At 49.4% G+C, this 17,126-nt stretch overlaps 1 protein-coding gene across 2 annotated transcripts; it reads left to right on the top strand.

Moving 5' to 3' along the window:
- The first annotated feature begins 85 nt into the window (after positions 1-85).
- LOC308676549 (elongator complex protein 5-like) lies at positions 86-15,858 on the top strand. 2 transcript variants are annotated; one of them, XM_081342394.1, is made up of 9 exons: positions 86-243; positions 1,288-1,348; positions 6,724-6,804; positions 8,402-8,628; positions 8,795-8,926; positions 10,386-10,579; positions 12,138-12,248; positions 13,207-13,307; positions 15,352-15,858. In XM_081342394.1, exons 1-9 carry the CDS (start codon positions 192-194, stop codon positions 15,458-15,460), a joined length of 1,068 nt encoding a protein of 355 aa, XP_081198520.1. In that variant the 5' UTR covers positions 86-191; the 3' UTR covers positions 15,461-15,858. The 2 variants fall into 2 exon arrangements, with proteins under 2 accessions (XP_081198520.1, XP_081198521.1); XM_081342395.1 differs by lacking the exon at positions 8,795-8,926 and having other exon boundaries at positions 90-243.
- The last annotated feature ends 1,268 nt before the right edge of the window (positions 15,859-17,126 follow it).

Consider the following 17,126-nt stretch of genomic DNA (forward strand, 5'->3'; position numbering starts at 1 on the left):
AAAGCGGGGGCTTTCCCCACCCGATCAGGCAATCCGTTAGCCACCTATATGGGGGCCTCAGCGGCGAGGGAGGCGGCGGCCGGCAGGGGGCGCGCCGGGTCCTTCCTCGGCGGCGGCGTTTGCAGGCGGCCGTCCGGTGACGTCATCGGGGCGCGCGGGCGGCGCAGGCTGGAGCGGAGGGGCGCGCGGCGATGGTGGAGGCGCTGCTCTCGGGGGCCGCCCAGGGGCTGCTCCTCATCCGGGGTGAGCCTGGCCCTTCCTGGGACACCCGCAGGGGAGGGGAGGCTCTTCTTAGCAGCCCGAATATGAGCGGGGATTCCTCCGGGTGGCTGGCTTAAAGCTGGCGGGGGAGGAAAATCTCCTGGTGGCCTCCCTTCCCTGCGCAGGATCTCCTGTATATCGCATTCAGGGGATCCCCTGGTGGCCTCCCATTCCCCCCTGCAGGGGATCCGGTGGTCTTATGGCACGCAGAGGATCTCCTGATGGGCCTCCATCCCCTCCTTCAGGGGATCTCCCCTCTCGTATACAGTGGTGTGTGTGTCACCTGGAGGCCTCCCGCCCCCTGCAGAGATCTGGTCGTCTTATCGCATGCGGAATGGATCTCCTGATGGCTTCCCATCCCCTCCGGGGGATCACCTGGCGGTCTCTTACATGTAGGGGGATCACCTGGTGGTCTCCCATCCTCTCACAGGAGGCCTTCTGCTGCAGCGGCCCCCAAGCTTTTGAGCACGGGGGGGATTTGGTGGACCGGAATGGGGGGGGAGGGGGGCGTGGTTTCACAAGCTGCTTCCATCAAGCGGATGGGGCTTCGTTTGTTTGCGTGGCCCAGTTTCTGGCATGCCGTGGGCCAGTGCCGGTCCACGGACTGAGAGTCGGGGACCACTCTTCTAGTGGTCTATTGCATGCAGGGCTTCTCCTGGTGGCCTCCCATCCCTCCCCCGCAGGGGATTTCCTGGTGGTTTATCGCACGATTTCCCTACTCCCACCCCACCCCATGGGAGTGGCAGCTGAGGAAGACAGAGTGTGTCCAGGAGGAAGCAGCTGCCCGCGAGTGGGTCAAGAGAGATGCCTTGGCTGAGCTGGGTTTTCCCTTATTTATGTATTAAATATCACAAAGTTTTATGCCGCCTGCCTCCCTTAGAAGGTGACTCCGAGCAGCTGGCAGGTTGTAAAAGGAGTAAAAAAAAATAGTTAAAAGGTTAGAAGAGCGCAGAATTAAAAGATCATTAAGAACTATAGGAAAACTGAACTTAACCGGAAAAGTCTTTGTCTTCTTCCCTCCGGCAGATTCCGTGGTTTGCGAAGGGCGCCCCCTGCTGAAGAGCTTCGTCGTGGCTGCCGCCCAGCGGTGAGTTGAGAGGCTTTGAATTTATTGCTGTATCAAATGGATAGGCCACCCACCTGGCTTGGCAAAAGAACCTGCACTGCCCACCAGCTGTCGGGTTTCTAGATCGGTGGGAAATGGGTATTTATTTTTTAATTTATTATTAAATTTGTATTCCGCCTATTCCTCTACCAAGTGACCCTGGGCTGCACCTCACAATTCCACATCAGCCACTCATCTTTCCCATATTGCTGGGGGATGATGAACATTGTAGTCCCTACTTCTGCAGAGGTCCTCCCTCACCAGATAAATAGATAGATAGATAGATAGATAGATAGATAGATAGATAGATAGATAGATAGATAGATATTTTTTATTTTTATTTTATTTTAATTCCATTTATATCCCGCCCTTCTCCGAAGACTCAGGACGGCTTACAAGCTTAGCAGTAGCCTTCATTCTATGTATATTTATTTATTTATTTTATTATTTTTCTTCCATTTATATCCCGCCCTTCTCCGAAGACTCAGGGCGGCTTACAAGCTTAGCAGTAGCCTTCATTCTATGTATATGCCTGCTTGTTAGGGCTTTCACACCCCCTCCCTAGCGGCATTATTACAAAGACAGCTTAATTGCCCCCAACAGTCTGGGTCCTCATTTTACCTACCTCGGAAGGATGGAAGGCTGAGTCAACCTTGAGCCTGGTGGGATGCGAACCTGCAATAATGGCAGGCAGCTGGTGATAGATAGATAGATTACCACCCTTGGTAATACTTTCCTATCCGCGGCTGTCAGACCAGCATACCAAACCACAATACCATACGAAAGGACGCTCTCTATGGTAGACCGGTAAAAGAGGGTCATTAGCCGTTGTTCTACCCTGTTCTTCCGCAAGACCCTGAGAAAGTGAAGCCTCTGTTGGGCCTTTCTGGCCACCTGGGTTGTGTTAACTTTCCAGGTCAGATCTTCACAGAGGTAGACTCCCAGGAATTTAAAGGATGAAACTCTCAATAGTTCTTACTTTTAAGATTCGGAGGTTTATTTTTCTCATAATTTGGAACGTAGCAAGCACAATAACACATCATCACGTACATTAATAAGCCACTGCAATGGGGACCAAACGGTTATAGCGAATTCCAACAGGACAGCTATAGGCCAAGGGCCAATCAATCAGGTCCAATCCCAAACCTTTATACCCTTTCTTGCTCTAACAACTGTAGGCAGATGGTCCGCTGACTTTTGCTGATGTTTGTTGACCTCTGACTGACTCTGCTGACCTACTTTCCACATATACTTTCTGCTGAACATAACTTTCCAAACATACCCGTGTACGTTGGAACCCGCATCCATCGGCTACATTCAGTTCCCTATTTCTCCCACGGTTGTAATACTCACGTTCCAAATCTACACAGACCGATCTTACTTTGCCATTTCACACTGCACAGATTCCAAATAGTACCTTCGTACTGTGAAATGGTATAAAGTTCCAAGTCAAAGCTTTGTTTTAAAATCACCACGTTGGGGCCTATCACAGGTTTGCTGCAGCCTCATCTGGTTTATATGAGGAGGGGGTCTATATTTTCATCTCCCACAAAGGGAAGAAAGCAATGACAATGACAGCTGCAACCTGTCAGAATCCATTTATATCACATTCATAAATGCATGTTTAAAACTTTATCCGCCCCCCCCCCCCATGGATTCTGCCATCTCCCGAGGAAGGAGGAGCGCATGTGGATTCAGCCTGCCTTGGGTTATTTCAAAGACCAAGGGAACCTTTTGAACTGGGAGAACAAAAGGGAGGGTTAGGGAAGAAGGCGTCTGGCCTGTGTCTCCATTTGAATCTGGAGAGGAAGAAGGCAATAACCATAAAGATTCAAAGTTCCTTTTTTTTCCCCACGAAAGGGATGACACGAAGTAAAATGATGGGGGCTGACCAAATGGGGTTCAGGGAAGCGGGGTTGAACCGGGAACCCTTTATAAAGTTTCAATTTGTAAAACAATACCAAGTCCTGTCTTGTATTCCCACAACCAAGCATGTCCTAGTAAAAATTCCTTTTGGACTAGAACTGAATCCAAGAGTTTTTGTTTTCCTAAGACGTGGATTGGGGTGGGTCCTGACACAACCGACAATTGACAGTTGGCTACGGTGCATTTTGTGTATCTGTGCGATAAGGGGTAGCCGTGGGGGGGGGGACAAGGCTTCTTCCTAGGCTCCCCGTAGCTACCCAGGGTTATGAAAACTGGACCCTTAAAATAAATTAAAAAATAAAAAAGCAAGACAGGGAGAAAATTGACTCATTTGAGGCTGGGGTGCGTATTCGTCGGACAGCACAGGGGACTCACAAGCCGGTCCTGGAGTGCATCGCACCAGGCTTGCCACCGGAAGGCAAAAGGAAATGGGACATAATCTTTTTTTTTATTTAAAAAGTTTTACAATACATTTTAACTTTAATCCCCCCCTCCCCCACCCCCATCTAACCCTCCCTATCCCTCTCCCCCATTCCCACCTCCCCCCCCCTGACTTCCCAGAGCTAAATACAGGGTATAAAAACGAAAAACAAACATAAGCATCCATATGCTATCAACAATAAACTATTAATTCTATCACCCTCTGGCTCATGTAAAATGATTACAAACAGTAATAATATTACAGATAAGAAAAAAAAGGAAGAAAACAGAAAAGGAATTTTACTCAAATGCTAAATAAAATTTCTTAATCCCAATCCTTATTCATATTAATTTCAAAGAAAAAACTTTCATCTACTATTTACATTCTCCCACATTTCTCTAATCTCTAGACAAATTCTCAATTACGCACCAAAAGCGCCTATCTCTATTAACCTTATTAATCTCCAACCAAACTGAACTATAATCAAAAATAGTTCTTGCATATATCACGCCAAATATCTCGCAGTTCCAGATCATCCATCTATACATCTAAGACACCATTCCAATCTCCAATAAGAATAAAATAAAAATTTTTAAAAAATTATAATCCAATTAGGTAACCTTTGTTTATAGTAAGTTAAGAAAAATCAACTTGTTGTTGATTAGAAGCTTGCGTACAAATACTTTTAGTCCACAACCCTAATATACGTTTCTTGCAAACAGATAACATCAGTCTTAAATTGTTTTAAATATTAAAAAGCTTTCTTTCTCCTCTATGATGAATTCAATCCATTGACATTCTAATTAGAAATTTAGTCGCCAATCTTGACACTCTAAAGCTTTTGGAGCATATCTGAAATGACCCCTTCAACTTCTTTAGACCGCGCCCCTCCCACAGCTTCACTGTAAGTACGCTTTGGAGGTTCCATAACTTTCTGCTGGTCTTGCTCTTGCTCTCGTCTCGCTCGTCTTAGGGCGGCACGCGTCATCCTCTGCTCTCCTGCAGCAACCGATGAGACTGTAACTTGATCCCCTCCAGCACCATTCTCCTCTGTCTGTCTATCTGCAACTTCTTGAAGCTTTCCCTCACCATATCCCTTTGCAGCTTCCAGAAGTGGTAGGGGGATTGCTTTTAACACATTGCTATAAAAATCACGTGCCTGATCCACAGTAACCAAACGATGTCTTTTACCTTCATGCATCACCACCAGTCCAACTGGAATCTCCCATCTGAACTTAATATCACATTTCTTAAGTTCCTGTACAAGAAATGCAAAATCTTTCCTTCTCTTTAAAATCTTTGGAGGAATCTCTTTTAAAACCAAGACTTCTTGCTCAGCAACTACCAATTTAGTATCATAAGCAGCTTGAATGACTTCATCTCTAATTACTCTCTTTGTAAAATAGACCACCACATCTCTGGGTAACTTCCTCTGTCTTGCAATCCATGAATTAACACGAAAAATTTTATCCATACTTCCCTCAATTTCAGATGCTGGCTGGCCCAATACCGCTTCCAAAGCTTCAGAGATCAGCTGCTTTAAATCTTCTTTAGAATTCTCCTTTAAGCCCCTAATTCTAATAGCATACTGCATCTGATGATACTGAGCGAGGCTCAATTCTCCGTCCACTTTATCCCTTATATTTTCATTCTCTAATACCTTTGCTTCTAATATAGAGTTCTTTTGACTGAGATCCTCCACTTTTGCATCCAGCTGTTGCACACATTCAGCTACACTTTCAATCATAGACAACATGTCTACCCTCATTGCTCTAAACTTCTCTTCCATCTTCTTCTCCAACTTCTCCTCCAGCTTTTTCAACTTTTCATCCATCATATCAGATATTAATTGTGAATGCTTTTCAAGGGCATCTTGTAAATCCTTAGGCGTCAACGCCGGAGGAGGTACAGGAGGAAGCAAAGCTTGCAACGAGGTCTGTTGCACCGGGGAAAACCCCGCATTCCGAAGAGCTTTAGAAGTTTTGGCCGCCATCTTTCGTCACTTCACTTATTGCGCACTTTCACTTTAAAGCTATAAAATCGTTGAGCTAGAGAGTAAAAATAAAAGTCCACATCACCTTGACCTCCTGTACCGCTCTGCCTGCATCTTTATACTCAAAAGTATTCCTTCTGGCAGGGGTGGTTGCTAACGCCTGGCTCTGCTCCAAAAATCACGGAGCAGAGACACTGCGCAGCTCGGAGCAACCCAGGCTTCGGGGGGGCTCAATCCTTCAGCCGCCCAAACTCTCAGTTCAGGCGGCCCCGGAGAGCTCAACCCCTACCTGGGGCCTCACCCCCTCCTCTTCTCCCGAGGAGGGGGCTTCCAATCCATCTAAACAGCTGATCGGCGCTGTTTACGATGGAAAAACACAGCTGCGGAGCGGACAGCCCGGAGGCGGCTGTCTTCGGCGCCGCGTCGCCACCGGAAGTCGAAATGGGACATAATCTTATGCAGAATTGACTTGGGAGGCCGGTGTGTGGTGTAGTTGGTTCACATAGTGTGGTGGGATGGAGGGTTTGTTGTCACTGTGTGTTGGGGGGAGAGAGCACGGGAGGGGGGAGGCTCAGCTAATCTCAATGTACACATGTTGTACTTTGACAATAAAGGTTTGTTTGTTTGTGTTGCTGCCTCTTGTCTTTTCCACTGGGTTTTTCCCACGACACCTTGCACGGCCTGGCCGAAATAAGCGAGACACAGGCTTCGTGGTTTTCCTCCCAGGGAAGAGGCAAATTTGTGCCCGTTGGCTAAGTTGCGATAAGGAAATCCTTTCAGTTTAAACCGTCTGAACTACTTAGGATCTTTTGCATCACAAATGCACCAAAATAAAACCCATTTTTATTGGACTTTTTTTTTTTTTGGTAAGGTCCAGTTTTCACCAACAGAGATAGGTACGGGGAACAAAATAGCGCGGACTAACCTACATTTGCTTGCCAGGACCAAAACAGTCTTTCCCTGTAGGAATAGGAAAAAAAAGGTTGCCGTAACCACGTCTGGCTTTTGTTCCCGTAGGGCAGAATCCATCCACGTTCTCAGCTTTGAGCTCCCAGAATTGGAATTCAAGGCTGGGCTGAGCACTGAAGTGACCTCCCGGTAAGTCCTGAATTTGTACTTGCGTGTGAGTTGGTGTGTGTGCGTGTGTGTGTGTGATTCGAAAGCGGGGAACGGCAACTGCGCGTCAGTCCAGAATTTAGGCCAACCTTTAGTTGGAGAAAAACTTTTGGCTCTCGCCAATGTGAGCTGTGCTTCCCTCCACTCAGCTTTCTGCATTTGTGTGGGTTGCTTGTTTTGCGGTTCAGTGTGTGTGATACACAGCCAGCAGGCCACACAGGCAGTCCTCAAGTTTAGCACTGAGAATGGATAGCGAAACTCGGAGAGTACCGAGGATTCCTCATTCCAGCTCTTGAGAGAGAAAATATTCTGCTTTATCGGTCACAACCGTTTCTTTAAGCGCCCGTTCAACGTGAAAACAGCACTCGGAAAAGTGACTTTTCAGCAGTTTTTCACACTTGGCGCCTGTCCCAGCACCCCCACGATCAAAATTTGGCCTCTTGGCAACTGAGTCATGTTTATGACAGTTGCGGCATCCTGGGGGGCGAGTCACGTGACCCACTTAACCACCGTGTGACCAATTTAGCTCCTGCAGCGATTCGCTTCCTCCTTCCGTTACGTATTCAATATTATTCAGTGAATAATATTTATGTGTTACTTACGCAGAAGGATGTTGTCAACGCTGCTAACATGGGATGTTTTTGCATTGACAACGGATGGAAACGTCGCCATCTTTTCCCCCTTTCGCATTTAGAGTTGGATGATGCTTGGACGGGGGGGGGGAATGTGAATGAGAGTCCAGCTAGACATAACAACACTAAACGTAGCGTGAGAATCAAGGTTACTGAGCCCAGAGCTGATAAAAAAATTGGCGAGCTGGAGAAGAAGCCTGCGCTTCGAGCTAATTGGGGAATGTGATTTATGACCGTTAATTGGGGGAGGGAATTGTGCTTTCATACTGGGAGGGGAATTCAGTTTTTGGCTTCGATTATGTACGCCAATATCATGCTACTAAAATAGAAGAATAAATGAAGCCTCAAAGTTCTTTTGAAGAGTTTCCATCTGTCGGAACTGCGACAAGTGTCGGTCTATACCAGGGGTAGGCAACCTCGGCTCTTTGATGACTCGTGAACTTCAACTCCCAGAATTCCTGAGCCAGCCATGCTGAGGGGAAAGGGAGAGGTTTCCAAGCTGAGCCAGGCTGGCTGAGGAATTCTGGGAGTTGAAGTCCACCAGTCATCAAAGGGGCCATGGTTCCCGCATGCTGGCTGAGGAATTCTGGGAGTTGAAGTCCACGAGTCATCAAGGGAGCCATAGTTCCCCCATGCTGGCTGAGGAATTCTGGGAGTTGAAGTCCACCAGTCATCAAAGAGCCAAGGTTGCCTATCCCTGGTCTATACATACGTTGTATACAGTAGGTTTTCAATGTGCGTTATGTACGAGGAAGCAACTAAATTTCATTTTTAACGGGTTTTGTCGTGCCCGCAAAGGGGGGGGGGAATGACCATAAAGGTTACCTCGTCGAAAACTGTGGCCGGAAGAGCCGTAAAGCGGGGCAAACGTCTCGCTTAGCAACAGAAGCGTTGAGCTCCGTTGCGGCCGTGCTTCAAGGGCTACCTGCCCCTCGCTCTTCTTCCAGGATCGTGTTCCACGATGCTTTCCCAGATCCCCTGGGCTGGTCCGGGACGGGTAGCGGCCTGACCCTGGGAGAGTTCTCCGCTTCGGAATTGGCCTCCCGCTTGGCCGCCGCCTCGCAGGGATCTACTACGGTTGTGCTCGACTCGCTCAGCTGGCTGCTCCTCCGCCTTCCGTTTCCCGCCGTCTGCCAGGTGTTGGCACAGCTGCCCAGGAGAGCCAAAGCTGCTGGTGAGCGATGGGGGGGCATGGGGGGGGCTACTGACAATATTGGTGGTGGGTTTCTCGGTCCAGCCCAGGCTGCCGCTCCTAAAGCAGAGGGAAAGCCTTGGATCTTTTTTTGGCAATTTGTTTTAAGTTTTCCTTTAGCGTTCGATTTTTATCTTGCATTTGTAAGGAACTCAAGCCGGTGAATATGCCCAGGGCTCCTCCAGGCTCTGCTCTTCCCTGCAACAACAGCCCTGTGAGGTGGGCCGGGCTGAAAGAGAGGGGCCAGCCCAAAGTCAACCAGCCGGTTTTTGTGCCTCAGGTGGGACTAGAACTCACCGTCTTCTGGTGCTTGGCTCAAAATCACCCAGGCGGCTTTCCTGGTTAAGGCGGGACTAGAACTCACCGTCTCCTGGTGATTGGCCCAAAGTCACCCATTGGGCTTTCATGCCTAAGGCTGGACTAGAACTCACCGTCTCCAGGTGATTGGCTCAAAATGACCCAGGCGGTTTTCATGCCTAAGGCGGGACTAGAACTCACCGTCTCCTGCTTTCTAGGCCAGCACCTTAACCCCTTCACCCCACTGGGTCTTGAATGGAAGAAAACCTGTATAGGTAGTCCTCAACTTACGACCACCACTGACACACACACCCCCAAATTTATATTGCTAGGTGAGAAATTTGTTAAATGGGTTTTGCCCCTATTTATGATGTTTTTCCGCCTCAGTTTTTAAGCGAATCACTGCAGTTAAATCAGTAACTGGTCGTTAAGCAAATCCAGCTTCTCCCATCGACTTTGCTTGTCAGAAGGTCACTAAAGGGGATCCCGTGACCCAGGGACATGGCGACCGTCATAAATACGAGTCGGGAAAGTGTCCGAATTTTGATCGCTTGACTCTGGGATGCCACAACGGCCGTAAGTGTGAAAAACGGTCCTGGGTCCCTTTTTTCCTTGCCGTTGTAATCTCGGTTACTAAGTGGATTGTTGTAAGACAAAGGCCGCCTCTACAGTTAGGGGGCGAAGACCCTAACTCTTTTTGCTGCTGAAGTGGGAGAAAGTCAAATTTCCTGGCTGAGTTTGAGCCACCAGCCCCATTTCCAGGTTCACGTAAATCTCTTTTTTATGTGGTGGCTTAAGGATCCACGCTGGCTTGATCGCGGGATGCGAGACGGGCAGCCGACAGGCTTCAAAATACAGTCAGCAAAATTGAGACCTCAGTGAGGAATTTCCTTCGGATTTACTCCACTGAGAAGCTCGCTTTGGGGAGGGGTCAGGATTTCGATCGCTCCCCGATTGTTTCCCCCTCCTATCCCATAAAGCGGAGAGACTGCAGAGGAAGGGACCGTAAGAGAGCAAGCGTACATCTCAAAAGGATTGCGTTATTGCCAGGGAAGTCTGGGAGCTGAAGTCCACCCATCTTAAAACTTTCCAAAATTTCCAGATTTAGCCTAAAGAAGAGGAGGAACGCGAACGTTCTCCCAAACCTTTCAAGGGTGGGGCAAGAAGTGACAGGTGGGTTGATTTTGGAGTGGAGGGATCCAAACTTGAAATAAGGAGGAACTTCCTGGCTGTGAGAGCGTTGAAGCCACGGGAGTTGTCAAGCAAAGGTTGGAAAGCCATTTGTCTGGGATGGGATAAGGCGGGTGTGTGTGTGTGTGTGTCTTCAAACTTGGCCTCCTCCGTTCTCCGTGAATCCGACCCAAGATCTGGGGGACTCCTGACTTTGCCTGGAGGAATCCCCGCCTCGGGGTGTCCTCAAAACCTTCCTTTTTCCCCCACAGGGCTGAACGTCGTCCGGATTGTGGCCCTCGTCCACGGGGATTTGCACCCGCCCGCCCAGCATAAGGTGCTGGAGACGCTGGCCCGCCTGGCGGTGACGCTGCAGCCGGGACCGGGGAGCGGACCAGGCGGGGATGGGGCCCCCCAAACAGCAGTCGTCCTCCACAGAAAGAGGGGGGGCAGGTTTTTGCAGAAGGTGAGGAGGCGTCCAGGTGGGGTTTGTTCAACCCACGGCTCGGGGGTCCGAAATGAAAGGGAAGGTCTTTTCATCCCGCGTAAAGTGAGGAGGTATATGAGAGCAATGGGATTTTGCATCATCATCATCATAGTAATAGTAGTAGTAACACCCCGGACTTAACAATTGTCGATAAGAAAGACAAAAAAGTCTGGACAGCGGACGTGGCAGTGCCTGGAGACAGCGGAATAGATGAGAAAGAACTGGACAAGATAACAAAATACAAAGATCTACAAATAGGAATAGAAATAGACTGTGGCAAAGGCACTATTGGGTGGCACCAATAGTCATAGGCACCTGGGGTGCCATCCCAAAACAACTGGAGCACCACTTGAACACCATCATCGGCATTGACAAATTCGCCATCAGTCAATTGGAAAAGGCGGCCTTACTAGGAACTGCTTCCATCCTGTGACGATATCTGTAATACCATCAAACATCCACATCTGCCTATGCCGGGTCCTTGGTAAGGCCTCGATAGGTAGACAAATCCAGTCTGAACATCTGGCTGACTGCGATGATCAATAAATAAATACATTATTGTTGTTATTGTAATAATAATAATAATAATAATAATAATAATAATAATAATAATAATAATAATAATAATAATAATAATAATAATATAAAATAGAGTTGGAAGGGACCTTGGAGGTCATCTAGTCCAACCCCCTGCTCAGGCAGGAAACCCTAGACCATTTCAGACAAATGGCTGTCTAGACTCTTCTGAAAAACTTCCAGTGTTGGAGCATTCACAGCTTCTGGAGGCAGGTGGTTCCAGTGGTTAATTGTTCTAACTGTCAGGAAGTTTCTCCTTAGTTCCAGGTTGCTTCTCTCCTTGGTCAGTTTCCATCCGTTGCTTCTTGTCCTGCTTTCAGGTGCTTTGGAGAATAGGTGGGAAATCCCCCCCTTCTTTGTGGCAGCCTTGCCCCCCCTTTTTTCTTCTTCCTGGCCACAGCCTGGGATGAATTGCTTACTAAAGCCAACGCTGTTCTGCTTCCTGAGACGCCATTGAAATAAATAAGTTTCTCAGTATGAAAATTCAGGTGGTCCTCGACTTTACAACGGTTCCCTTTTGTGGCCGTTCAAAGTTACGATGGCCCTAAAAAAAAACCCCGTGACTTAGGACCGTTTTTTCATACTCACGACCCTTGTAGCGTCCCCCACCGTTGTGCGATTAAAATTCAGACCCTTGGCAACTTGACTCGCATTTACGACGGTCACCGTGCTCCTGTGTGTGTGTGTCCCGTGATCCCCTTTTGCAACCAGCCAAGTCAATGGGGAACGCCGGCTTCGTTAAACGACCGTGTCGCCAGGCTTCATAACCGCAGCCCTTTGCTTGGCTGCGGTGGCAAGACAGGTCGTCCGAGTGGGGCGAAATTCGTTTAGCGACCGTCAGAAGTCGAGGACTGCGTATGGGTTGAAGATTTGGGCTTTGCCGAGGAAGGCTGAGGCCGGTCCTTTGGAGCCCCTCCGCCCCGCCCCACCCCACACACCCTTTCTGCCCTTTCCTCCCCAGACACAACTCTTCAGCATCGTCCCAGGTTTTGCGTTCAAATTCCTCGGCGAGCTACCCTCGAAAGGCGCTTCCGGAGATGACAACGTGGAGGAAGGACCGGAGCCAGCCGCGGTACGTGCCTTGCTGGTCTCGGGCTTGTGGCAGATATATTTGGAGCTGGGTTTTGGTTTGGGGTGGGGGTGGTGGATTCAAATGGGCTCTGTCAGGAAGAGGCCCAGGTCTGCGGAGAACGCACGCATTTTAGAAATAATGCATTCTATAAGGAGTCCTCAGCTTACGGGAGCAGAATTTCCGCCGCGTAGCGGAAGGGTTGTTAAAACGAGCGCTGGCTGACTTTGGGGGCACTTTTTGGGCCCGCTTCTCCAGCGAATCACTGCGGTTTGAAGTGGGATCCGGCTTTCCCCCCGCCCCCCCCAATTGACTCTGCTCGTCAGGAGCCAGCTGGGAAGATCACAAATGGGGATCCCGCGATCCCACTGTAACCGTCCTTAATGCGGGCCCCTGAATTTGGGTCTCAGGGCCACGGGGGCGCTGCGACGGTCGTAAGGGCGAGGAGTGGTGTTAAGCCACTTCTCCCCAGTGCCGTTGCGCCTTGGAAGGAATGGTTGTGAGTCAAGGGCTACTTATCCGACGAATGCTTTAACGAGGCCCAGGGAGTAATCAATCTCTTGACAAATCCTAGGGCTGGAAGAGGCCCTGGAGGTCTTCTAGTCCAACCCCCCCGGCCCCAAGGCAGGAGACCTTATAGCAGGGGGTCTTCAGACTTGGCCCTTTTATGACTGTGTGGACTTCTACTCCCAGAATCCTCTGCCACTAATGCAGTCCTTTTGATACGTACACCCATTGGGGCCTGCTTACTCTCTTACAGTCCCTTCCTCTGCAATCTCTCCGTTTTATGGGATAGGAAAGGGGTGGAAAAAACAGGCATGGCTGGCTGAGGAATTCCGGGAGTTGAAGCCCAACCAGCTTAAAAGTTGCCGAGGCTGAGAAGACACTGGGCTAAACTAAACCTTCCCGGATTTTCTTTCCTCTTGATCCCCGAACCCCGTTGATCTCGGGACCTTTCCAGGCGGATCCAACGGCCCGTCTGACCTTCAACCTGCGGCTCACGGAGGCCGAGCGCCAAGCCAGGGAAGCGGTGCCCCTCCCGTACCACTTCAGCGAGGAAAAGTAAGGGCCTGCCTGCCTCTCTTGTCTTTCGCTCTCGAATACGCTGCGTATTTTTTTATTTATTTATCTGCCGCCTAAATTGACATGCTGCGGGCGCTTCAGAATGTTTGGCAAGGAAGGGCGGGAGAAATCTGCAACAATGGAATCTTAAATTGAAGGGAAACTCGGTTAAACGGAGCCCACTTAGCCGCTTTGGGGCGCAACGGACCAATTTTGTTTAGTTGGCACATTCCTTATGTGGGGAAAAAAATGTGTTAAAATTCGGCTGGCACATTCCACAAGAGCCAGTTTGGTCTAGTGGTTATGTCACCGGGCTAAAAACCAGGAGACGGTGAGTTCTAGTCCTGCCTTAGCCATGGAAGCCAACTGGGTGCCTTTGGGCCAATCGCCAGGAGACGGTGAGTTCTAGTCCCGCCTTAAGACATGAAAGCCGGCTGGATGAATCTGAGCCAATCACTAGGCAACATTGAGTTCTAGTCCCGCCTTAGGCACAAAAGCTGTCTAGATGATTTTGGGCCAATCGCCAGGAGACGGTGAGTTCTAGTCCCGCCTTAAGAGATGAAAGCCAGCTGGATGAATCTGAGCCAATCACTAGGCAGCATTGAGTTCTAGTCCCGCCTTAGGCACAAAAGCTGTCTAGATGACTTTGGGCCAATCGCCAGGAGACGGTGAGTTCTAGTCCCGCCTTAGATACAAAACCCATCCCACCTCATAGGGTGGTTGTTGGAATATAGGAGGAGGAGGAAGCTGGTGTTGGAGATGTTTGCGCCTTAAGTTATTTGGAAAAACCGATCAAGGCGAGATCCAAATATATGGATAAATAGTACCTCCCCACCTCTGTGAGGTTAGCTCCAAGGCATCTCGGCTCCTCCTGCCACTCGGACTCGCTTGAGTAGCGAGATGGGCAGCAGGTTCGTTTCATGAATCAATAGAACAAACAGAGTAACAGAGATGGAAGGGACCTTGGAGGTCATCTAGTCCAGCCCCCTACAGGAGACCCTATCTTGGACAAATGGCTGTCCAATCTATTAGGAACCTCAAGATTAGAGAGGGAGAGAGACATAGATGATAGGTAGGTAGGTAGAGATGAGATAGATGGATAGATAGATGATGACAGATGATAAACAGATATAGATGGATAGAAATATGTAGATGATAGGCCATGATAGACTATGATAATGATCGATAGATGGTAGATAGATAATGATACACTAAGATACATAGATACATAGATAGACCGCCCATAGAATCAAAGGATTGGAAGGGACCTTGGAGGTCATCTAGCTCAAGTAGGAGACCTTATAGCAGGGGTGTCAAACTCAATTTCATTGAGGGCCACATCAGCATTGCGGCTGCCCTCAGGGGGCCGGGTGGGTGTGGCCAGGGTGGGCGTGGCCTACTGGGTGGGCATGGCTAAAGTGCGTATGGCCTACTGGGTGGGCATGGCCAGCTCTACATCGTTCGCATCAAGGGTGCCTATGGGGGCCTGGGCAGGAGTGGGACAGATCTGGGGGTCTCTGGCAGGAGGGGGGTCTCTGGGCCAGGGCCAAGGCAGTGGGGGCCGTTCCCTCACTGTTTCCAGGATGGCTTCGGGGGCCACATGAAACCACTTCGCGGGCCGGATCCGGCCCCCGGGCCTTGTGTTCAACATGTCTGCCTTATAGCCTTTCAGACAAATGGCTGTCCAGTCTCTTCATGAAAAGTTGAAGTTTTAAGTGGACGCGGACGTTTTAAAGAAGAGACTGGACGGCCATTTGTCTGAAGAGGGGTAGAGTTTCCTCTCCGAGCAGGGGGTTGGGCTAGATGACCTCCGAGGTCCCTTCCAACTTTGCTATTATTAAAGCCTCCAGTGATGGAGCACCCGCAACTTCCACAGGAGGGATGGATGAGAGAGAGGAGAGATTTTAGACCAGGGGTCTTCAAACTTCACACGTGCCGGGCTGAGGAATTCTGGGAGTTGAAGTCCACAAGTCGTCAAAGGGCTAAGTTTGAAGGGCCTGTCTGTTTTAGACAGACCCGATACTTTTTTTTCCCCTTCTCCCAGGAAATCCTCACTGCTGCAGACGTCGACCGAGGACGCCAAGATCTACTATCAGCCCGACGCCGCCGATGACTTTGACGAAGAAGATCCGGACGACGATTTAAACGTGTGAAGGAGAAACGGCCGTTTTCCCAGATCTGGAACCGGAGTCTTTTGATGTCTCTCCGGACAGCTCTTTTTCCTTTGCAGCTTGGGAACGATGGCGGACAGAAGCAGACAGCTGCTGGGAAGGGTCTGCCCCCCCCCCCCCCGAAAGGATAAAACAGTCCAGATTTGCTTCCCCTGCGAAAGGGCGTGAATAAGAAGCGGCCTTTGGGAAATCGGTTTGGGTGCCTTTGCTGAAGGTGATGAGGACGGTGAAAATGGATTTGGCATCCCACATCCTTTTTTGGAGCGATTCGTAGCCAGGCAACCGGTAAAACTCTTTTGAGTGCCGATCTGACTGGCTCTGTGCGGCTTTTAATGCAATAAACAATCACACTATTTGCCACTATTGCAAACTTTCCCCGTTTTGTGTCTTTCCATGCATTTAAATTTTTTTTAAAAAATTACTTGTGTGGGTGACTTAACAGTACGTGACTGCGTTTTTTGGGGGGAATATAAACTCCTTAAAACAGTGTTTCTCCAGCTTGACCGCTCTTAAGATGGGTGGACTTCAACTCCCAGAATTCCTCAGCCAGCCTGGCTTCCTACGCCCAGGCACTCAGAACATGCTCAGGAGACTGTCAGCCCTTCACAGGGGACAAGGCTAAGGGGGAAACTCCCAGAATTCCAGTGGGCCAGCTAGGGGATCTGGGAATGGGCCTTCCCACACAGCTACAGATGACTTTGGCACTCTGGGGAATTCTGGGACTCGAAGCCCAACCCATCTTAAAGCAGGCTGGCTGGGGAATTCTGGGAGTCCACCCATTTTAAAGCATGCTGGCTTAAAGCAAGCTAGCTAGGGAATTCTGGGAGTCGAAGTCCACTAAACTAGCCAGACTTGAGAAACACTGTTACAGCCTGTGGGCTCATTTTAAGGTAAATCTGGACACCTTTTTTACATGAAGAAAAAGCATTAAGTAATTTTTTTAAAAAAACAAAATCAGACAAAAAGCAGAAACTCTAACCAGATTTCCAGACCTGAAACTGGTATCTTTCGAGACAGCTTTGGAGAGGCTGCATAACCGCTCCAGGACAGAGAAGGAAAAAATAAATAAAAATAAACCCTCCCTGCTAATAATTGGGAGAAAACCCACTTTACAACAACCCTGCGGTGTCGCCCGCTGTCCATAATATCAGCTCAGTATAAAACCTAGCCTGCCTTTCAACGCTGGCCCTCTTGTGGTTTCGCCCTGGAGGAGGGGGGTCTTCAAACTTGGCCCTTTTAGGACTTGTGGACTTCAACTCCCAGAATTCCTCTGGAATACTCCTGAGGAATTCTGGGAGTTGAAGTCCACAAGTCCTAAAAGGGCCAAGTTTGAAGACCCCCTGCCCTGGGAGGGTCGAGCAGGAAGCCAACATTGGCCAATGCTTCGAAACAATTTCGACACCTCGATTTAAATACTTTTCCCCCCCCCTCCCATTTCAACTTCGCCTTACAGACGAGAGAAAGCGAAGCCTGTGAACTCGCCGCGCATGCGCTCTCGCTCTCTCGTGTGTTGTTTTTTTTTAATCCCCCCTCCCCGCCCCTCTGGGCGACGCATGCGCCCGGGGCCTCCCTGCCCGCGCTCCGCTTTCGAATTCTTCGGACGCGCTTTTTCTTTTTTCACCGCCCGCGCCGAAAGCGGAGGTGCGCG

Source organism: Vipera berus (assembly GCF_964194415.1).
Source record: "Vipera berus genome assembly, chromosome: W".
Taxonomy (NCBI): domain Eukaryota; kingdom Metazoa; phylum Chordata; class Lepidosauria; order Squamata; family Viperidae; genus Vipera; species Vipera berus.

Bases quoted from the DNA above. Each gene is read 5' to 3' on its own strand.
- LOC308676549 (XM_081342394.1), top strand. From the start codon at position 192: ATGGTGGAGGCGCTGCTCTCGGGGGCCGCCCAGGGGCTGCTCCTCATC. The intron at 6,805-8,401 runs GTAAGTCCTGAA...CTCTTCTTCCAG, and splicing joins AGCACTGAAGTGACCTCCCG to GATCGTGTTCCACGATGCTT. The intron at 10,580-12,137 runs GTGAGGAGGCGT...TTTCCTCCCCAG, and splicing joins GGGGCAGGTTTTTGCAGAAG to ACACAACTCTTCAGCATCGT.